The following is a 24,559-nucleotide window of genomic DNA, read 5'->3' as shown; positions in this document are numbered from 1 at the left end:
TGGCAAACAAGCTGACGGCCCACCTGATGGAAAGTGGTAACCGTCGCTTATAGACTTGAGAAGTACCATGGACATAATAGAGTATACTGTTTCGCCCATGATACCCCCTATGCGTTGCCATTCCTGAGGACTCAGATGTTATTCCTTTGTACCCTATAAATTCACGCCATATCCCACCCTTTAAACCGAAACACAGCAATGCAAACAGAACTGCTTTACGGTTGAAACACAAATGGAACAGTGGTACCCAAGCAAACGACTTTCATACAAAATCTCCCTCTGGTAGAATGTTAGTCTGGTAAAATAAAATCGTTAGCGTATAGAAAATGTTTTACGGGTATAACCCTACCAAATGCAGATAAAACCTACCATACACTAGCCTGCAATGAATGAAAAAAATTGCAATTGATGATGTATCTTTCGTCCTACATACATACATATCTGTCATGCCTGTCTCCTGTCTCTACTAATTATATTTGCATAAATGTAAACATTTCTTTAAAACGAAATTATGATAAATGTATGTAAATATTAAATATCATTCATTATTAAAATTCATGAATATTACAAATACATTTACAAGATGTAATTTAATATTCTTAAATAACGTAACATAATTACATTGTGTAATTTTTATTATATTATTTTTCAAATATTAAAGGAGTAGAATTTAATGTTTTCAACTGGCAATATATTTCAGTACAACTTATCTTTCTTTATAGTTACTTTGTTGGAAGTTGAATGTATTTTATAAATAGGTGTCCAACTAGTTTTTGAAGAAATATCAGCCTCTTAAAGTTAACAGTGTGCGTTTTGGATATTGCTCGAATGTAAGTGAACATATTTTCGCTATATCCATATTTGTTATGTTAGGTTAGAACTTGCATATCAATATGCTGATTGTCCCCTATAATTTTCCAGTAAAATAATTATCGCTTTATTTACTAGGGGCTGTTAAAGGCTTTTTGTTTTATGAATATGCTGATATACATTCTTTATATGATCATATAATCTCACTGACACAACCTAACGTTACACTTCAATGAGCATCAATAATCAATATTTTCGTTAGTGATGATAAATTTACACATCTGTTAAATTCTAGTCCTAGTAGACACGAAATATTTTAAGTTATTATTCCTAATATACACTTAATAATTTCTTTCAAAGAATGGTATATTCCAAATGTCAAACAACAAGTTTATTGTGTTGCTCTCATCTTCATTTAGCTACCTCTGTGTCATGTAGAAATGTTTTTATTTTTCTTACAATTTATATTAAGTTTAATCATCTATACATATCTGCCAAATTATGTTGTATTATATTGTACTATAATTATTTATTATATGAATTTTTTATATATTTAAATGTTTATTTGACTGATTTTGTACAATCTACAAGGCATGGAAGATACTATGGGAAATAAATAAATTTAAATTCTGAAGAGCTTCATGAAGCTTGAAATTATTGAAAAATAAAGAAAAAATAACACTAACAATAGAGAAAAAGAAGAATATACAATTATGGCAGGGTCAAGACGTACTCGTAGTCAGGCAACATCAGTTGCCATACCAAGACAGAATTCTGTTAGTGAAAATGGAAGAACACGTCAAAATTTGAGCTCAGAAGCTTTGGCAGCAATGAATAAGGAACAGCTTCGAGCGGAATGCAGGAAAAGGGGCCAGCGTTCAACTGGAAACAAAAATGAGCTGGTATAAAGCTGTTTGCGTTTGTGACTGTGCTTTGTTTCCTTTGTTGCCCGCCTGTACTGTTATGCTTATTTTTTTTTATTTTTAGGAAGTTGCGTTATGCAATACTTATATTGTTTATCAAGTTAATAATATCAGTTATTAATATTTGTAAATAGTATGTTTATTACATGAAATAATTGATGCATTTTTTTTTATTTGTAGATTGCTTGTGCTTATATTATGAAATATTGGTATATTTTTTTACTATTCCCATATCTACAGTAGATTTTTACAAGTATTTATAGTTTTTTATGTAGCATAACACAATGTTTTTATGAAGTATTTGTTTAATTAATATTTTTTTTGCATATAAATTATTAAATTTTCTAAGTTTCAATCATAAAATATTTTCATAAAAGTTCAATTGCTTCTAGCATTTTAATTTTGTCACAATTTGAAAAAGTTCTCAAGTAAATTAACAGTCTGATTATGCATATAAAAGAATTCACAATATAGTGTAATATCTATTACATATTAATATAATATCTATTACATATTAATATAATATATATTATTATGTGTGACAAAACTATATCACATTATTAAGGAATAACTGTAAACACAACAGGATTAGATTGCCAGATACTCTATATTTTTCAAGTTTCTCTGTTTTTAATAAGTAGTAACAACCAAGTAGTTTATTTATTGTTATATATCAGCAATTTAGGGTAGCCATCTACTACTTCTTGATACCTATATTTTGGATGGTATATGCTTACATCTCACTTCTCAAAAAATATAAGTATTGAATTTTAATAATAATAATAAAATTTTATTATATTTATAAATTTGTTAAAGTAATGTTTAATGTTTGGGATTTGACATTTATATATCCATTTTTAAATTTTTTTGCAAAATAAAAAATCTGTTTTAGATTTCTTATGAAGGTATTATTTTACAGTGCTTAAATTTTGAAGTACAATTTTCCCATCACTAAAATAAAAATTACTGATTGATAGTACAATGAGATTATTATTAGTGTACATAAAATGATAAAAATGAGTCTGCTACTTTACAATTACTTCTCTGTGATTTATAAAATAATAAATTTGTTTAATCAAATAAAAATTTTAGTTTTAAAGTGTAGGAAAATAGTGTCACAGAATTGATTAAAGTCTCAGCACCATTTTAAATCATGTGTTTAAAAATTGCACATTTGGTTATGTGACAACCCTGTCCTCGATAATTATTTGAGATTTAATTATTCCCTCACAGAATAAATTATAATATCTTCTCAATTACAGGTTTCTGTATTATTGTTTAAAAAATGGAGTAACTTGTAAAATACTGGGCATCTGACACTTAGTCAATCTGGCTCAGAAATCTTGTCTTGGCACATAAAACATTTGGCTTATTATTTACTGATATTTTCACTGTTTATTATTATTATTTTAGTCATATTGTCTAAAATGTATAACCTTGTTAATAATCATGTTCATATTGTAATATCTACTGAATAAATAGAAACATGTTGGAAAGTTATAATCTTTGAACTCCAATATTTGTCACTGGCTTTTCCATTTATAAAATTTAACAGTAATTCTTCTAAATTTATATTTTAGACTCCTTTGTCAATACAACTTGTGAACATTTTTTTATAATGCTGAAATTATTTTAAATCTCTGTATGATATTTACATCTTTGCACATTGTTTATAAAATATATGATTAAGGTTAAAAATTGATACTTACAGAAAATAGCTACAAAAGTATGAAATTATTTGAAATGAACTACATATACATAAATTCATTATTATATGATAATTATAAATTATTTTCTTTATTTCTATAGAACTCTGAATGTGATATATTTCTAAATATCTTTACCTCAGGGCAGAGTTATGCAGAGAACAGAGTCTATTCTTATATACTTCTTCGTCAGATAGCACATGGTCTTTTTAATTATTCTGAATTTCATCACTCTTCCATGTGACATTCTTTACATGGGTTATGTATGAATAACTTATTTTAAAAATTGCATCACTTGTGATGTTGTTTCAGTGATTTTATGTACTCAGTAAAAAGTACCCTGGCTCTAAGTACTCTGTTAACAGACACCACAGAAAATTTCATAATTTTTTGGGTATATGCATAAGTAGTACACTGATGTGACTTTAGAAGGTAGAAAACTGGATTCTTTTGAATAACCTCAGAACTTTTCACTGTTGCAATACAACCCTTAGAAAATATTTAGAAGGATAACTTATCGAACTGGATTAAACCAATTCAAAAGAGTTATTTCTTGATGAATAAGGTGCATTCATTAAAAATCACTGATTTGGGCAGTTTTTGACACAATAAAAAGCTATATAAAGGAAGAGCCAGACCTAATAATTTTCATTTCGTATTTCAGTACCGCAAAGTGTATAAATAATAGCTCTTAACTAGTTGCTTTGCCAGTCTATGATACATGAGACTGAAATTACAATATCCGCAAAATTTGTGAATGATGTGTTTCGAAGGGTCAGCAACCTCTTAGGCCATATAACTCTTAAGAGGAGAGTTCCTAGTTCTAGAACTAAGTAGCCAGCTCATTGTCTCTTTTTAAAATATGTGCAGATTTCCCTCTCTTTATAAAAGTTTTTTTTTTTTTCATACTTGTATAGAACCCAGTCTGCGGGGTTTGGGAAATGTTGTTCAATTTTACAAGTCATCGTCATCATCATATCAGCCTTTAACTGTTCTTTGTTGAACATAAGCCTCCCCCTTGGGGAGTTTGCTAGTACGTAGAGTTGTTACGCTCGGCAGGCAGATTGACAACCGCAGTTAGGCTTTAGAGATGTTTTAAGAGGGACGCTGCTGTCCATCCCTCGCCCTCCCATAGTCCCTTCTTATGGCACCCACGGGAAAGGAAGAGGTGGCCTATTCTTTGCCGGGACCACACGGCAAATTGCACTATTGCATAATTCTGTAATGTGAAAAACTTTTCGTTACGTCTAATACCTCATTTATATCGAACAAAAATAATGTATCGTGTACACATAACTCTGAAACTTCTTTGTCCCGTAAGTTGAATGAACTGCCTTTTAAAATAATCGCTCCCAGTTTAACGTTCGTAAAACAAAGCGAAAACAGATTTACATATCTAGTAATATATTTCTTATTTATTTACTATAAGTACTTGTATATGAACAGATTATCTCTTTTTTTATTTTCTTTAAAATTTTTTAAGAAGTGACCCCAAAACGATCAATATTTTACTTTTAATTCCTTTATAACAAGCTGGCCTAACTTCGTCTAGGTATTATTTGCAAGTCTCTTTCGATTGAATTCACAATTGTCGACTTCACTGGCGTTAGCTTATACAAACAATTACTGTAATAATTTTATGATTTTATATATATAACATTAACTTACTGAATTGTAACTATTAAATTTTAAAAGTATACAAATTTCTAATATTCACACAAACCTTTGTTTAGTATGATTTATATAATTAGAACAGCATCGTGTGCATTTACGTTGATAATCGCAATTATTAAACTAATTACCTACAGTATGATTAGAAACAATTACGAATTATTCAGACCAGTATTGTAAAATGATCGCAGACATTTATATTTAGGCACAGTTTATCGTCCATCATCAAATATTATAATTATTATAGTTACCGAATACAGGCCAATCTGCGCATGCGATGATCACGCCACCTCTACCGCTATTTTTATAAACAAACTTCTTTACAAAAATAAACTCTAAAACCAAGAGTATAAGTACGACATTGATTTTGTTCTCTAATAAATTTAATACAATGTGCTTGAAAAATGTCTCCAAGTCATAAAGAATTATTATATTATCGTAATTGAAAATGCGCCTTAATGTGTTACAGAAAGACACAAAATTATCTCTATGGACTTATTGGCCGTAAGCCACAGCAGGATGAAAAGTGTCACACAGAACCGCTTCATCAGCAATTCAATCAATTATTGTGTGACATATATAAAGATTACTATCATCGGCATTATGCTAATGTACCTAGTCTCATGCGATGCTTCATACATGTAATTTAAATACATTGTACGCTTTCAAATATTGTCATTTGAATATCATGAAATCTCTGGATTTATAAAGGACAGCTGCGCATACAATGATTTTGTTTATGAAAAAAAAACTCTTTGTTAATATCGTGTGTCGATCACACGCATTTTGGTATGCAATTTTATGATTTTATGCCTTATCTACGAATACCATAAACCTACGAATTTAAAACTTTACAAATCTATAATTGAACGCGACAGGAATAGGACATTATCATGATCTAAGGTGTTTTTGGAATAAAATCGATATAATTGTATTGTATTGTGTTGTAAAATCTTTATTGTACATAATTCACATTGAATACATTAAATTATTTAATATACAATGGCGGACTTATCCTATCCTATAAGAGATCTCTTACAGTCAACCTTTGAGAAGCTGAAAGAAAACTGTAGAATGTATAAGGGTAGTAACCGTACAATTAAAGATAAACTACATAATACCCAGTAAAAATTGAATATATAATACAATAAAAACAGCTCTATATACCTACATATATAAATAATAAAAGTACATTAATAATAATATAACATTAATACATAAATAAATAAAAACTTACGTACATTTTTCTTTACGTGCAGTTTAATTGGTTTTTTTTTTTTTCAATCATTCTACTGTTAAATCTATTTGTTAATTGTTTTGAACAAAATCGAGAATGTATTTTCTTATTTCATTCATAATGATTACTTAATTTAAATTTAGATCAGATAATTTGACGTGAATTTTTCGATTCGAGCGTCTTCTGAATATTTACCAACTGTCGTGAAACTTTGATAACCTATATCGTAAATAGGACCTATTATATTTTTTCTAATACTGGGTTTATGTACTTTTAAAGAACTGATGATATTCCAAAGGAAGCAGTTCTTTTAGTAATTGAAAATGAAATTGTAACACTGTTTACGCTCTTGGTTTACCCTGAACTTAGTTACTGAACTTTGGTTTTAAGTAAACTTCTAATAATGTTCTTGTATCTTAGACCAAAATAATACATTACGTGAAGCAACACGCGCGACTGAAACTGTTCATATTTTGCTATGAAATTATGGCCTATCTTAGTATTTAATGATGTTTTAAAGGTTGTCTTGAGAGACATTTAAAATTTGGGCTTTAGTGAATAGATTTAGAATACGTTTTGCTCCTTTAATATGTGCACTTTGACGAGGTGTTGTTTTTTAAATATTGACTTCTTATACCTGAATATTAACGTTATTTATATAGGTATAACCTAGTATATAACGTTAATGTTCATATAGACTTTTTTATGATTTAATATATATATATATATACTTATATAATTAATATACATATCAACTTTGATATATATATCAAAGTTGATATGTATATTAAAATGACCAAAATAATTTTGCATTATTATTTACAAGGGGGTTTGAAAGGTAACTTGTACATTTTGTTGAAATTTTGTCATCAAATTTAATTTGATGTCAATATTTCATTATTTAATTGTTGTAATCAGTAAAGGTCGGCTTTATTCGCGTTTTAAATTGCAGGATGCCCAACTAATTTCGATTTCAATAAGAGCCCTTATTCATAACAGCGATTCACGATTGTGTCGCGAGTAGCAAAACGAACATAAATAATTACAATATATTATGACTTATGAAGTTTATTATTCAACAATTCGATTAATTCATTGATTTTTTTTATCTGCACTACTATTAATCTTATGCTATTAAGTTCCATTGAAACAAAGTATACACAAAACACTGTCTACTAACGTTACCTCACTTATTAATGTGCACAAAATAATTATTAGATTACACCGTGCACTTAGGATTGAAACATACACTTCAAAAGAATACGCTCTTTTCTTTGGTTGTCGGATAAACACAATATTACATAATTCGCATTAGTGACTAGGTAGATCAATCTCACTTTCATTTTCACCTCGGCAACACCGCCGGACCGACCTCAACTGATAGCGAGTGAGAGCTCGAAAGTGAAATTTTGTGGTGGCGTGATGGCATAATAATTTCACTCAGTATTAAAATAAACTTTAACTCACACTCACGCGCACATCGTCGATATTAATATTTGCAACATAACTGTTTTAAATGTCGTGTACTTGATTTATGTGCAGTGTTTTATGTGAGTAACATAAGTATTATTGAAAAAATATATTTTATTTAATTGTCTATTTCATAATCAAGTGAATTATTTAATATTATCGGTAGTGTAAAATGTATTGTTGTTTTGCGTAAAGGAAGTTTTAGGTTCGATACGGTTGTAGTTTTTAATCTGTCCCTGAAGTTAAGTTCTTAACAACCAAATCGAATAAAACCTAAAAAAATAATTATCCACTCATTACAGAGACTACATTGTCTGTGTGAAATATGCTAAACATAATACAAAAAAATGGAAAATAAAAAATGGTTATTATAATTTTATGTGTCATCTTAGTAACTAATAATATATAACAATGCAATATTTATAAAAATATGTTCTGGATAATACATGTGTATGAATTGAAAACTGTAGTTAACTTGATAAGAGACTTCTTATCAAAATTATCTATTTTCCGTTATTTAGGTATCTAAATAAATGTCTTTTGTCGTAGGATTTATTTTGTGTGCTTAAACCCTTCTTGTGTGTACATGATTAATTCTTTATTTACAATTAGCTGATACTGCTAATGCTGTTTTGTACCCCACCGTTCCATTTTTATTATGGCGATAAAACTATTCCATCTCTTAAGCTGGAACAAATAATACATATTTGATAAAAATCCTTAATATCGCTAGAGTAGTTTTGGAGATTATCGTGTATGAACATCGACGACTAAAATTACGTACAATGTATTAAAAAATAATATAAACACGATAAATATACAATAAGAAATATTGTAAAGTTTTACACTAGTAGCTACTGCGATCTACAATGTCATGGTCACAAGGTCAATGTGTTACAAGAGTTGATAATTTTAGATGTAATTTATTATATTTTCATCAGTTATTTCCTAAGAATATTAACTCGTTATTTATACCATCCGGTTTTCACCTCTTCGATCAATACAGCTCATTTATGTAGGCACTTATATTCATTTATCGCATCGACTACCTCTTTCGAATTAGCTCGATGTTGGTACCGTCCGGTTTTCACCGAGCTACCTCATCGATCGATAGCTCGTTTTTGTAGGATTATTTATTTATAGTTCTGCACACAGTAAAATATGTCCACAGGGCGGACTTAATGTCTGATGGTATTTTCTACCAGTCAACTGTTACCCTAAACAGAGAGAGAGAGTAAGAGAGATTATGCCCCATTTAACATCTATTACTTTGGAATACTAACGAGATATTAGTACCGTCTAATTATTACTTAACTCTTCGATCAATAGCTCTTTTTTGTAGGAAGTATAATATCCTATTTAGGTACCGTCTGATTTTCATCGACTACCTCTATCGAACGTTTGCTTGATATAGCTACGAACGAAATAGCCTTCAATTTCACTGTATATAGTTTCTAACGTTGTGATAAATGGACTACTGGCATAATGCGTGTAACATATGATAACATTTATCACTTATACTAATATGGAATACAATTTATAATTGAAATAGATTTATATGTTAATTCTAGTGTCACGGATGACATTATTTATAGTCATCGTGATATCGAGTAATTATTCAAAATGTGAAATAAAATTATATGAAGAAGAAATGTTTCGTGTATTTTTCTTTGAAAGATTAAAATTAAACTATAAATTTTTTTTTTGTGCATATAAAAACTTGTACAAGATTAATAGGTATCTACTTGATTAACCTGATTTGAATACAGACTTCAAAAATTACTTTGTAATATTTTACTAAGTAAAAATAATGTATTAGTGACTATCTGTGAATTTATTGTCTTAACTTTGATCTCGTAAGGGCAATTTTTGATTACTTTGTAAACAATAGTCGTCTTACCACAAAAAAATTAAATTTGCGATAGACAGGTGTTCAATATATTGAACATCATAATTTACATTTTACACGTTTTACTAAAAAAAGTCTGTCTAACATCTGTTTATAAATTTAACAATAGAAAACTGATTTTCTACTACCAACATTCAAAATAAAATAATGGTATTTAAAGTAATATTTTTTTTATAATAATTTATAGTCTTTAGCTCATAAAATTATAAAAAAAAAAACATTATTACACTAACTAAATGTAACCGTTTGGAGATTTGATAAACACTGTTTAGTTAAGTAGTGTTTTAAATTATTTTTGTGGTAAGGCGAATTTTCATCGCGCTGGTTTTTTCGCACAATTCTGCACTATAATTGAAATTGTTGCATTTATGCACTCTTAAAAAAGCGATGAAACATTACATACATGATTAACATATATGATTTTGATATTTTAATAATATTTCTAAATGCAGTGTGTTTTCATATTGTCCTATAGCTCGCCCGCCTTGGGTACTACAAGCTGGCGGCCGCTGTGCAAGCTGACACTGACCAGCGCACGCGCAACGGGCTCCATCACCCACATCCCAAGGAGACAAGGTAAAAAAATATATTAATAATTTTAAAATTTTGAGTGTTTAAAGTTTTTAAAATAGTGAGGCAAGATTAAATGCAAACCTTCCTTGCAAATAAATAAACATAGGAACTTAATGACATTCCTTTACTAATTAATAATCTTTACCATTAGTTTGTGATTAGATAGTGCTGTAGGATTACGTCCATCTCTTTATTTAATGTTTATGTTGTGAATCAAGTGATTAATGAGGAATTTTTATATAATGCCTGGGCAATTTATATATAATGACAAGCTGCATTGTGCCAATTATTATATCAACTTCATTACTTATCACATATCTTCTGGTTATTATGAATATTACTATGTTATCTTCGGGCAGTCTAATAATATATATGCATAAGATAGAATGCGGAAAGGGAAATAAACGCGTGACACGCGCTTTGTTTGGATGACGTCGAAACATGGAGGGCAAGATTATAATTGATGTAGCTGTAAATTTGATAAATGTAGTTGCCGCAAAGAAAAATAAACTGTGTTACTCAAAATCCTACAAAACAGCCATTGTTATAATAAATGCATATATGCATGTACTAGCTATCTGTGAAATTAAAATTTAACATTTTGCCTCTCATAGTATTTATTGGTTTGAAGTTTTGGGAAGTTTTCCTCTCAGGCTATTTTGTACAGAACCGTAAGTCTTTCAAATTCGACACGAATAAACTCACGGGCAGTATCTAGTATTATGATAAATGTCTTTTGTGATAATGACAGATATAAATGTTGTGAAAGTAGTCAGTTCAGTGGCTTTGGCGGCTAATGATCTGCTCAAACTATGTCACATGTGTTTTTTCTCCATAAATATGTATATACATAATATATGTGGAGCAATTCTATTAAATACTAATATTTTTAGACTAAAAATAACGCCTCTATTCACTAGTATCTACAGTGGGATAAATAGGTGGAGATTATATATATATTTTTTTATGTTTCAATCCATAGTATGATCCTTGGATCTGTATTTTTCTCTTTATCAATTCACAAGTATCTGATACGTAAAAAGTATCTGCTAGTCTATTAAAATGTAATATATAAAAAAAAAATGATTTTTTTTTTATTTGATTTTCATGATCAAGAAAATAGAACTATACTTTTTTGTTGCAGGAACAAAAATATAGTAATGGATTCAGATAGTTTAGTACTATGGAGGCGGCCGCTTACCACACTTGAATACTTCTTTAGGGAACTTTTTATTCTCATTACTACTGGTGTACAAAGGTAAGTGGAATAATAAGAAAATTTTACCGAAAGGAGACTTTGTATAAAAGTCGTCAGCTTGCGTACCTCTCTTCTACTTGAGCTATTGCTGTAAAGCAGCTCAGCTTGTATGATTGTGTTTTGTTTTGAAGAAGAGAATATGATAGGTAATGAAATTATTGGGTATAGGGGCATAACAACGAGTCACAGAGTATTCTTTTATATTCATGGTACTGTTCATCTCTATAGATCACGGTTATCACTTTTCTTTCCATCATGTTGTTTACCTTAAATTTTGAATAAAAAAGTAACTAAGATTTCTACTAAGAAAATTTAAGATCGTGTTCCACAAAAAAAAAACGACTTCAGTTGTGGAAAAATAAGTTATTTTGATTTAAAACTAAATTACTTAATTTTCGATCGATTAATCGATTTGGATAAAATTTCTATAGCACTAATCTGAATGTATATCCTTTTAGACAAAAAAAAAAAAAAATTCAAATCTATTCATAGTTGACGAAGATATGAAGTAGCAAACATAAAAAAAAAAAAACTATCCAATTGAGAACTTTCTATTTTTTTTTTTTTACTTTTTTTTATGCAACTTAGAATAACAAACAAGCTGACGGCCCACGTGATGGAAAGTGGTAACCATCGCCTTTAAGTATACACAAAGAGCACTATATTACTACAGAATATTTTATGACGTTTATGGTACCATGGTACCATGTTATTCATTTAAAACTTGAAGATTAAGGCGTTAGGCTGAGTAGAATAGTGTATATATACATACACTATTCTACTTAGATAGATAGGTATATAATTTACTTGCATTACTAACACCACACAAATGGCAACAGACATAGAGAAATATCCATAAAAATGGAAAATACATAAAAGAATTAATATAATTTTTCTATTCGTGCGTGAGTTATAGCAACACAAAATGGTCATAACTCAGTTTATTGCTTTGCCCTCGAAAGAACAAAAAAGTGAAATTCTATTTCACGGCCATATCTGACCCTTCAAACCGAAACATAACTATCAAGTACAGTTACTTGGCGGCAAAAACAGAACTGGGTCAAGTACTCACTTTTGTACAAAACTTCTCTCTTCTTCTTTCCAGATTATTAGCATACAAATTACTCGCATTGACAATAGTACTGTTGACTGTGGCCACAGTTGCTTCATATTACATTAATGGGCCTCACCAATTTTATGTTCAGGTTTGTATTTTAATTATAATAAGTATTATACGCCGTGTGTGCCCCGGCATAGAATGGGCCACTCCTTCCTTTCCCGTGGGTGTCGTAAGAGGCGACAAAGGAAAGGCGAGGAAAGAGCAACAGCGTCCCTATTAAAAATCTCTAAAAACCTAACTGCGGTTGCCAACCCGCCTGCCAAGCGTGGCAATTACTGGCAAAACTTACCTTATGGAGAAATCTTATGTACAGCAGTGGACAGTTAATGGCTGAAGTAATAAGTTTTTTTTTTTGATGGATGAAAATGGAATGGCAGCTCCACCTGCGCTACCGTTATACGCTGGTGGAGCACCAGTGAAGGGTGATAGAAAATGAAAACAGAGATGATGAATGAATTAACCATGATAGTTTCCAAGTTATTTCTAGCAATGGGATTCTCAGTCTCATTACAATGATCCCATTCTCCCCAATAATAAGTATTACATATACGTTATGGAAAGTGTTCACAGTTAGACATCACTAAACATTATAATAAGAAATATTTAAAATTTGCTGGTTTGAATAGATGATGTGAAATAGTGCTTCTAAATTAATGTGTACTACATATTTATTGTTACACAAGTGTTATAATAGTTACAAGTCGTTTCCATAAATAAATTTTATTTTATGGTTGTTTATATGCATGTAATACTCAATAATTCGCATAAATGTTGCTTGAATGTAACGTAAAGTAAAATTAATGATTTGTTGTTCTTTAAACGTCTGTAAGGATTGAATGAGACTTTTTATTCGGGTGGACCATATTCCAGAATTAACTGTAAATTTTATATTACCAGTTGGTGTAATTTTAATATAGTAATAGTCATTAAATTTAGAGTTTAATGACTATTAAATTTAGAGAGAAGTTGAGATATAACTGCTGATTTAAAATGCAGTGCTTGCCTAGTAGGGATATATATAGCATTATCTATATATTTTAGTTACAATTTCTGTAATACTGGTTCAATAGCGGACATATCAAAAGTCTGTTATCCAAAAAAAAAATTGATAACAGACATATTTAACATATTCGAAAATAAATATCCAACCGATATGAGCGATATGTGTGATAACTTTTTTTCTACCATCAATGTCTAAAGAAACCCAATATATAGATATCGGATCGGTATCTATATTACCCGTAAGGTAGATGGATGTATATCATCAACAGGGGAGATCGCGTCAGAGGAAAAAATATTCAGGTATACTTATGTACAATGTACTTCAGCAACCGTTTACCATCAGACGGGCTGTATGCTTGATAGCCAAATTCGTGGTTGAAAAAAAAATTATATAGGTCGCAACAGACTTGGAGTTAACTAACAAAGAATCTGGTGTGAATATCTCTTTTTTAAGCTAGTATCATTGACGATCAGTAAGCACTATGATTACAACTCTCGCACAAATATAGAATTATACGCATGAATACGCGACAATACCCCAGGTTTTATTGCTACCGGTCACGCAACAGTTCCATTCTTCAGCAATAACAATTGTATGTTGTGACAGTAGACCTACTCATGCGTTCAACACGCGTGTTGCTATACTAACATCCAATTCGTATTTAAACAATTCTCGGTAGTAAAGCTGCCAGTGTCAGGCTCAAAAGGAATTGTTTCATGATTATTCGAAACCTGACTCTCATTTAATTTTAAAGCAAAACCAAAAGTTTATTTAGAATTTAAAATATATTTTCTTAAATTTTTGTTTTGTTTTCTGGTACTTTAAAATAATTACTAATTATAATAGACTACGTAGATATGTGTAGTCCATGTACATAATTTTATTTAACATTGGTTGAGACAATAACACAAGACAATTGTAAAATTAATTCGTAAAATCGATTGTTTTGTAATCATAAAACAATCAATCATGTCTTCATACCCTCTAAGCAAACTTCAATTATCTTGGTGTGGCGTACTCTTCTAGTACCATTATTATTTATATATATATATATTGTATATATGATGTTGTCTTATAATAATTATTTAATATTTTATTGTAATACTAACTCTAATTTCTTCCCTTTGTTTTTACTTTCAGCTGGTGGTATCAACGCTGGCGTGGTGGGGTTGGTGGGTGGTGCTGGGTGTGTGCAGCTCAGTGGGCCTCGGTACAGGCCTTCATACATTCCTGCTGTACCTCGGACCGCACATCGCGCGGGTCACACTTGCGGCGTACGAGTGCGGGGCGCTCAACTTTCCTGAACCGCCTTATCCTAATGAGTCAGTATATTAGATTACTTTAAAATATAGAATAGCAAACAAAGTCGCTTTTTGATATATTATATTTTTTACACAATTTGGAATGCCTCACCTGAAGGAAAGTGGTAACCGCCGACAAATATAAAGCACCATGAACATAACAGAATATATTGTTACATTTATGATACTCCTTTTTTATGTTATTCCACTACAAGTGGTTAATAAAGCGCTATAGACTAGTTCTATGAATAATAAATTATGATATAAATGTTGCCATGGATGTAAATTTGTTAATGGTAGCTTTTAATCTAGGTTTAAAAAATAACATAGACAATTTCTCATTTTTATTTTTAATCTGTGTTATGATTTTCAGATGAAAAAAAACGCTAACTATTGTTATATTTGTTTTCAGCATAATTTGCCCTGCAGAAATAGATCCCAACAATGCGGTATCAATATGGAATATAATGTCAAAGGTCCGCGTGGAATCCATGATGTGGGGCATTGGGACAGCCTTAGGTGAACTGCCGCCCTACTTCATGGCGCGAGCGGCGCGGCTTTCGGGTGGTGGGGTCGCTGAACTCAATGCCAATGATGATTCTAAAACTGGCAGGTATGATTGAGATATGAACTCCACCGTTAATTGCAGCAAGTTGTACCAATAACAACCACCTTACCTGTGATGTCCACAAGAGTTGACTGTTTTCTGCATAACTATTTTAAATTTTAAATTAACATCTCTTGTTACAAATATGTGTGTGTTTTTTAACAATATATTATCTAGTATTTAAGACAAATGTTAATAGGATATTCGTGGGCCTGCAACAATGATGTTGCGGTCAAAGATGGAGATAGAAAAGGAGGATAGGATCGATGATAGAAGTGTATCAGGTTTTATTAAAATCACTCGTAGGATCATTTAACAGTAAATAATTGCGCGGTCTCTCTCTCTTTCTTATATAGTCTGATTTAATAGATAATGAAATGGTAACAAAGTCTTGTTGAAAATATTACAGAAATACTCTCTAAATGAAATTAGTATCGAGTCGTAACAATTAATTATTCGTTTTTTAATTTGAGTCTATTGGGTATCAGCAGACTATTTTATGATTGGGTGCATATTAAGTTTGTTTACATTTCCTTTAAGTTCTATTGCAACAGATATAGTACTAGTAACTTTGTTAAAAAATTCTAATCATAGAATTCTTTCCAGGGCCAAAATAATGGTGCAGAAACTAGTACAAAGAGTGGGATTCGCTGGTATTCTAGCGTGTGCTTCTGTACCTAACCCACTCTTCGACTTGGCTGGACTCACTTGTGGACACTTTTTAGTGCCTTTCTGGACGTTCTTTGGTGCCACAGTATTGGGTAAAGCCGTTATAAAGATGCACATACAGAAAATGTTCGTGATTGTTGCATTCAATGAAGTATTGGTTGGGTGAGTCAACCTTTTTTTTTTTTTGTAAGCACTAGAAATGTGACAATCTCGTTAGGTTCTATGTGAATTTACGTTGAGTCAAATTCACATTATTATATCAGCCATTAACTGTCCACTACTGGACAAAAGTCTCACGCAGTTAGGCTTTGGAGATGTTTTAAGAAAGATGCTACTGCCGATTCCTCGACCATTAAGATCGCTTAGTCGCTTCTTACGACATCTACAGGACAGAAAGCGGTGGCCTATTCTGTGCCGAGATCACATGGCAAATTCACATTGTTTACATAAAATTGAATATTCTTTAAAAAAATCGTCATCTAAGATTATAGTCTTGAGCATATTTATTTTCACATTTCGCTCATTTTTAGAAATCTAGATATATAATATAGAATAGAAATTTTTAGAAAATCTTTTGTTTCATAGATACTTGCACCGAATGTCGGGTTTCTAGGTTTAGCAGAATAACATGAACAATTCAGCTATGTAATAAATATGTCCCTCTCTTTTACCATGTTTATTTTTAATTTCAGCCAGGTTCTATCATGGGTTGAGAGGATACCGTATATAGGACCAAGACTTGAAGCCCCACTTTTAGAGTTCCTCAGAAACCAAAAGGCTCGACTCCACAAAAACGATTCATCCTCACCGCAGCCAGAAAACCAAGGATCGGTATTGTCGAGCCTATTAGAGAAATTCGTCTTAGCGATGGTGGTATACTTCGTGGTGTCAATAGTTAATGCGCTTGCGCAGAATTACAGCAAGAGGTCTGGTAAAAAGAAGAGTAAGAAGAGGGATTAGGGGTTGAGACCGCCGGGCGATGCTTTTGGTGGACTCGGTAAGCATTTTTGTAGGATGTGTTAAAAATGAATGTGAGTTTGTTTTTTACTTAGTCGTCATAAAATTTGATATATATGTAGTATTTGGGGTGAAGGTCATAAGCTGGCTGGAAGGCTTTATCCCGGGCAATCAGCATAATCCTGGGTACGCAGACGAAGTCACAAACAAAAAATATTTAAATACTTTATACCAATTTTCTTGTACCCAAAGGACAAGCTTTGTTTAGTTGGGGACTAGATTGCACTGCATAATATGTTTAAACCTTAGATTATATAGATAGAGCGTCGAATTTCAAAAACAGGTCAACTTTTAATCAGCTTATTGTCAAATTAGCTGACTCATTTTTCTATGTGTTCTATATACTTACGCACTCAATGTATCTTAACGTATCTATATTTAATAAATAAAATTAGTTTTTACGCATTAAAAAGATGCAAAAATTATAAAACAAAATAAATATAGAAGTTATAAAGGAATCACTAATTACTTTTTATCACGCAAAATTGTATAAAAAAAGTTGACCCGCTTTTCACGAAGCATTTGTATGGAGACACTCTATCTTATATAGTCTAAGGTTTAAACGTATTTATTATTATTATTATTTATAATTGCAGCACGGCGACGAGCAGCGACGGAGCGAGCGCGCCGGCGTCGGTAGTACACAAGCGCAAGTCTCGCACACAAATTTAAGTCTCTACTCTACACTCATACAGCGACACTGCTCGCACATACCTCTGGTATGTTCCATACGTGATATTTAATTTCATAGGTTAACATGTTTTGTTTAGGGCGACGGAGTGATTAAAAAGACGAATATTCTATTCACAAAATGAATTTTGAGTTTTTCTTGAAAATGTTTTCGTATTGATATATAAAAGAACCTAGATAACACAATATACTAAAAATTTAATTGAAACTAGAGAGAAATTTAATCAGATTTTACACTCATCTCTAATGATTCATAATACAATGACAAATATACCGAAATGTTCTTCGATTTTAAATGTATCTTTTGTATGAGAATGTGCTCTTGGGTTTTTTGTATATCAATATTTTTTTTTTATAATATACCTATAATAATATGAGACAACAAACTACTAGTTAATATAACAGTGCTGATTCATAGATAAATATCCGCATAAGTGACCTAGATTCGAAATTAATAACAATAATGTTTGATAATAAATTGCTTGTAATCAGTCGCAAAGTCCAAACTTTGCGATTTCGAAACGTACAATTAATAGGACTATACAATTTAATTTTATTACTCTCGTTTATCATTCCACTCTTAATCAGTGGAGAATATTTTGTCATTATTATAAGTTTTCTGCCAAGTTATTGTTTTTTTAACACCTTATATTATCTTGGTCTAACAAAGTAACGTTATCTAGCGACTGTTGGCGTACATATGTGCTTATTCTAATTTTATCGCACTAATAGATCCTTATAGATTTTTTAATGTCATTTGTTACCAGTAAAAATATAAGATGAGAAATTTAAATATACATATGTGTCACATATGTACAATAACATTTTCAAAAAATACTCAAACTTTAATGTGAGTCACATTATAATTTTCAAAGGACGGCAAGATTATATAAAATAAACAGCTATCGCCCGACCAATGAACTCTTGCCTTTATAACAATAATCTGTAAATAACTAGTAAATAATGTGAAGTGAAGAGTAGATATTTAACATAAATAAAGTATTGGAATAAAACGAGTGCTTAGAATAATTGCATTGGGTGTTATAAAGTGTGTTCTCAATAATGTTAATTAGGGCTGTATATTTTGAATGAATTAGTGGTTATACTATTAAATAATATTAAATAACAGGATACAATCGTTTTGCACTAGTCCAATTCGAAATCAGAACTAATAAAGTGTTCATTTAAGCCACAGACTAACAAAAAGTATAGATGTAATAATTTCATTAAAATACGTAACCATTGTTTTGATAGTGTTGCCATTTGTTATATTTTCATAAGCTAGTGAACAGCATAAAGCAACCTTAGGATATTTAATTATGTCAAAATAGTTCATAATGAGAATGATAAGTAGATACAAAATGGACTTATAACAGTTAATATTGTTTCTAATTTAATGCAATGTCTATGCTTAATTTTGGTAACACTTATTTTAAAACATATTAGATTTTAATAAGCACGATGTTATTGTTAATTTGTTTGTGAACAAGTGTACTCGTATGCTTATGGGCGAACATGATTTTGAGGCTTCTATATTTTTTGTTTGTCTGAGATTCAAACCTAAATTTTCATGACGTCTTGTCATTGTAAATAAATAAATATCATAAACACGATACAATATTAGGATATAATCAATCTGTGGCGTTATCAGGTAATTCATATTAAGGGCTGTATTTATATACAAAATAATATTAAACAATTCAATGGGATATAGGGTTTGGCATTTGGCGCTATTGTAGACAATAGCTTAGGTTGCATATATCGAATTAAACTAATATACTTGATACATTAAAAAAAAAAGGAAATTAGTAATTACTTCAACACAATTCTTGACTACTTTTTATAGTATTCTATCATCTCTAAAACAGGGGTCACCAGACATTTTTGTTTGTCTGTCATGATGGTTATAATCTAATCATGTTAATGCTAATCCATTACTGCTCGAAAAATAGGCATCAGTATGGATAAATTGCTCAGAGTAGTAAAACGAGTTCAATCAAGTTGGCAATAGTCATTTATTATAAAGGGCTGTAAACATATTTTTTTGCCCAGAACAACTAAATAGTTAAATTAGGCCCTGATTGAGGGTGTTCATTTGAAGGTCCTTGGATTTAAATTAAGACCCTCTGTAATATTCCCATTATTGTTGGGTGGATTAAGAATTAACAAACTTTGTACCAATATACTGCACATGCGGTAGTGAACACAGTATATTTTTTTATAATCTCTTAATGGTCGTGCCAAATTAATGAAACGTTGATAGCCATTTTATTGCTGGATAAATTACAAACATTTTAACAAATTTATGTGGAAAAGTAATATAAGAATTTAAGGTGACAAACATTAATATTTTCCGTATACAGTATAAAAAATTGGTTTTTAATATAGCAAAATAAAACCTCCAGAGGCAGATGCTGTTAATATTCCAACTTGTATTTAATTACAAATTTATCTTTGTTGTAATTTGTCACAGTGACATTATGGCAGTTTCAAACATTTTTTATTCAGATGAACTAAGAAATAGGTTAACCACCAATCCAACAAGATACATTAGTATTTTGATATATGACTTAACCATAACTTCTGGAAATAAGTCAGTTATATCGGCCAAAGTTTTACAATATACTGGTCAAATAACTACCATCGTTAGAGACAGATAGATAGTTACTTAAGAAATTAACTAAAGACAATGGAGAGTGGTTAAATAAACATATGTATACAAATTGTAGTTTTAGTAGAATGCAATTCTGTTGCAGTTATATCACTTTTGTAGTGAAACCATTGATATACAAAAAACAATTCAAGATTCACATTCAAATCACTTACTTAAAAGAATTGGCTCTCAACAAAAATGTTTATAGTCGAGTAAGTACTTACCAAAAAAAATTAAACCTAATGTCTTGATATCGTATTCTTATTTAATTTATAAGGGTATTTTAACAATGTTGCACAGCGAACATCACCGACTAGTTAGAAATGAGTGTAAAATGTTGTTGAATTCCCAGTCCATTTTCAATGTCACAGTGATTGTATATCTAGAGTTATTTTTGTATATCAGGGAATGAAAAATAATTAGAAGAATTAAGGATTAAGTAATTTATGTACAGTTCATTTTATACACACACTGTTACCTAGTTTGAACTGCTTAGCAAATAATGAGTAGCAAATAACGTATACAAAAAAAATTATTCAACTAAGTTTTTTACAGATCAGTTAATTTAGTTGTGAGTGATTGAGCTACTAAATTATTCGCAAGTAGACTAAATTATTAAAAAAAACTAGACTTTAAAGCGTTTTCAAATTAGGCCATTGAAACTTTGTGACAGCTTAACATAATATTTGTCATATTTTAGTTTAATTTTTTTTCTATACTGAGTATATATCACATTCCTATATTAATAACTAAAAATAGTTAAAATATTGTCACCAAGTGGAAACAGAAAATGTTACTGCCCTAGTGAAATCACATCAGAATCGTAATTAATAGTATGAAATAATAATCTTATTAATGATTTATAATTATCATGGATGTACAAGTTTGTATGTGAATTCTAAATTTGTAAATAATATATTCTAATATAACTAAATCAATGTTTAGTAAGTCAAATTAATCTGTAATTAGTGTTACAATGGCATAATTTGAAACCCCAATAGTTAACTGTCACTTGTCAGAATTAGGGCATAGAGTGAAGGGACAGTGATATTAAATATTAGTTATAAATTAAGGAACTGTAAAAAAAATGTGGATATACTGAGCACATATAATATCGGACACTATAATAATTATCATTTGTATTTAGTGCGCACCTATTTATAATATAGAGTATTCTAAGGATCATAATAAATTAGTTCTAAATTTCTATCATTATTCCTTGTAATTGTCAGTACAATATTAACAATTATTGGTATATGCTACTAAAAATATGATTAGATTATAAAAAAAAATCATTATAAAGATTATAATCGCAATAAAATACAAAGGATTTTGTATTTAATTTTTTAATATATTATTCACTTTTTTTACTATTATTTACTTCTGTTCATTCATTTTCGTCTATATTGAAGCTCTAAAACTAATCATTAATATTTATTATGATCCTTATTAAATTATGCATGCACTATTATCATGTGTTTGACAAGGCACAAGAGACATCCATCGATTTGGGTCTAGTGTAGAGGCATTTGTTTTTTTCTATAGTGTCCTTACCAAAACAATTTTTATGGTGCATCAGTAAAAAAAATTGTTTAAGTAATGTAAGATCATTTATACGAATTATTTAAATATTTAATAATTGTGATTTATTCCAAATATAATTATATAAATTAATTTCTTTGGTGCTGTTCCTAACATCCCCCAATATTATGACTTCTCAATCTAACCTAGTTTTGATTGTTTGTTTGGAAAGTTTTGGTATTTAAACTTTTTTGTTTTACTAGAATAATATGTAACGTTTTTGGTATAATTCTTTTTTACCGAAATTACTCATTTAAAATTAAATCTAAAAGTAATACATAATTTAGACAACCTCTTTATTCTTTCAATTTATTTATTATACACATTGTTTTTTTCGGTAAAAAAAAAATTCAAAATTGTTACAAATTATACTGAGCATTTTATTTAAAATGTGAAATAGAAAAAAAAAAGATTACAATTGTGTAGTTGTTACAATATTTAAGGTATATCGTGTAATTTGACACAATACTTATAATTTGTGTCATGTTAACTTGGTTGGTAAGATACTAAAAGACATAATAGAATATTTAGGGAAAAGTAAACATTTTAAATAAGTAGCCAGTATTAAATAAAGTTTTTATTAATAGGAGTGATTCAGTTTCATTAGTATATCAATGATATGCATTCCTGAATAGCTCTGTAATAGTAATCTAATAAACGATTATTAACTTAATCGATACTACTGATTATATAATCGATTTTTAGATTATTTATGACTATCTCAAAGCAATGACCACAATGTTGATCATAATAGTTCAGTGCGTTTATTTGAATGTATGTATAATGCTTAACAATATAACATTCTATTTGGAATTCAGAATTTAAAATATTTCATTATGCCTAAGGCTTTAAATATAATTTTTTATGTCTCTATTTCGGAACTATATAATTTTTTTGTGATTGAACATTCCATGATTCTACGAGCTTTTGATATTTTATATTGTAGCTATTGTTAAATTACAGTGATTGTATTAAATTCTAAATAGAGTGGACTTTATTTATCAAGGTACATCTTTGGGTTCGATTAGATTCTTACCGGGCAAAATTGGAAACCAGTTTAACACCTCTACTATATATAACTACTCTAGACTAGTTTCAGAAAGTCAGTTTGTTGAGAGCAAAGTAAGAAAACGTTTCTCAGTGATCTCAGTGTTCCGTACGACGGAATTATTCGCCTTCACTGTTATTTATCCTTGTCTCTGCCATTGAATGTAGGTATAGTATATGCCGATTATGGCTAGCTTACGACATGTAATAACATTATCTGAACTTTCAGTATTGGAGCTATTATGTTACCTGTGTACATGAGTTTGCCCATGCCTATCATACACAAAGCTATCGACCGCTTTGATCGTATCTTATCTACACATAAGATATTTTTCGACGGATCACTATTATAATTTACTCCATATACATAGTTTAACTAATATATATTCTTGGGTCAAGAAGTTAAAATTTACAGTTTGAATTGCAGCCATGCAACAGGACTTGCCAGAATTCTCTCAACAATACTTATTATGTATTAATCTATCCGGACCGGAAGGTGTCAGCCGAGTTTTATCAGGATGCAATAATAAGTTCGTATTCCTATATATATTACAAATGTAGGTGTAAACGTTATAAATATTAAATATTTCAAATATAAAGCAGTACCTATGCACATACATCTGGAATATGTCTTTTTCTAATGGTTTATAAATATAAATAGGTCATTTGAGTCATAATATTTTCTTATGTCAACCTATGTGGATTTTATTGACTACATTTAATAATAATAATTTGCACAATTTATTTCATTTGTAGTTTCACATTACATTTTGAAATGTGCACCATTTAAATAAATTTATAGTTAGTAAATATAATCCAATTATTCAATCAAGTAATTTGTTTTAATTTATTTGTAGCAAGAAAATGTGTGAAGCTAAGGATTGTTTTAAAATTTTTATTGTTTATTTGTTGTTGTTTTTTTTCGGTTTATATAAAATTGCATGGTGTATTTAATTAGACAGTATATATAGTTAAGTTGAGTGGTACATTTAGTACAAAATATTGCTTATAAAATTTTGTAAATTTTGAGGTTTGGTACTCTGGAAGCAATAAATAAAGTGAATGTTCGGTTTTAGTGTAAATTATTTCATTTTATCTTACATGTTCTATACACGAATGGTTACTGCAGATCTACTGAATCTGAGTTTTAATTAGGTAGGCACAGAAAATATGTACAAATAACTATATTAGCTTTCTTTCTCTATATTTGCTGCGTGGTCTCGGCGTAGAATAGGCCACCCCTTCCTTACCTGTAGTTGTCGTAAGAGTCGACAAAGGAAGGCGAGGGATAGGCAGCAGCGTTTCTCATAAAAC

At 30.0% G+C, this 24,559-nt stretch overlaps 1 protein-coding gene across 1 annotated transcript; it reads left to right on the top strand.

Moving 5' to 3' along the window:
• The first annotated feature begins 690 nt into the window (after positions 1 to 690).
• On the top strand, positions 691 to 24,320 carry LOC113514981 (vacuole membrane protein 1). The gene is made up of 10 exons (XM_052895804.1): positions 691 to 830; positions 1,402 to 1,712; positions 10,202 to 10,302; positions 11,444 to 11,557; positions 12,663 to 12,762; positions 14,821 to 15,002; positions 15,394 to 15,594; positions 16,195 to 16,419; positions 16,950 to 17,254; positions 17,871 to 24,320. The coding sequence occupies exons 2-9, from the start codon at positions 1,524 to 1,526 to the stop codon at positions 17,215 to 17,217; spliced, it is 1,380 nt and encodes a 459-aa protein (XP_052751764.1). The 5' UTR covers positions 691 to 830; positions 1,402 to 1,523; the 3' UTR covers positions 17,218 to 17,254; positions 17,871 to 24,320.
• Positions 24,321 to 24,559: the final 239 nt, after the last annotated feature.

Source organism: Galleria mellonella, unplaced genomic scaffold (assembly GCF_026898425.1).
Source record: "Galleria mellonella isolate WM207_F2 unplaced genomic scaffold, CSIRO_AGI_GalMel_v1 utg312, whole genome shotgun sequence".
NCBI lineage: Eukaryota > Metazoa > Arthropoda > Insecta > Lepidoptera > Pyralidae > Galleria > Galleria mellonella.
Note: the sequence above shows the minus strand (reverse complement) of the source record. Positions and strands in the feature narration are given on the sequence as shown.

Excerpts from the sequence above, each read along its gene's own strand:
- LOC113514981 (XM_052895804.1), top strand. The coding sequence starts at position 1,524 with ATGGCAGGGTCAAGACGTACTCGTAGTCAGGCAACATCAGTTGCCATA. Across the intron at positions 15,595-16,194 it reads GATGATTCTAAAACTGGCAG|GGCCAAAATAATGGTGCAGA; the intron begins GTATGATTGAGA and ends AATTCTTTCCAG. Across the intron at positions 16,420-16,949 it reads TTCAATGAAGTATTGGTTGG|CCAGGTTCTATCATGGGTTG; the intron begins GTGAGTCAACCT and ends TTTTAATTTCAG.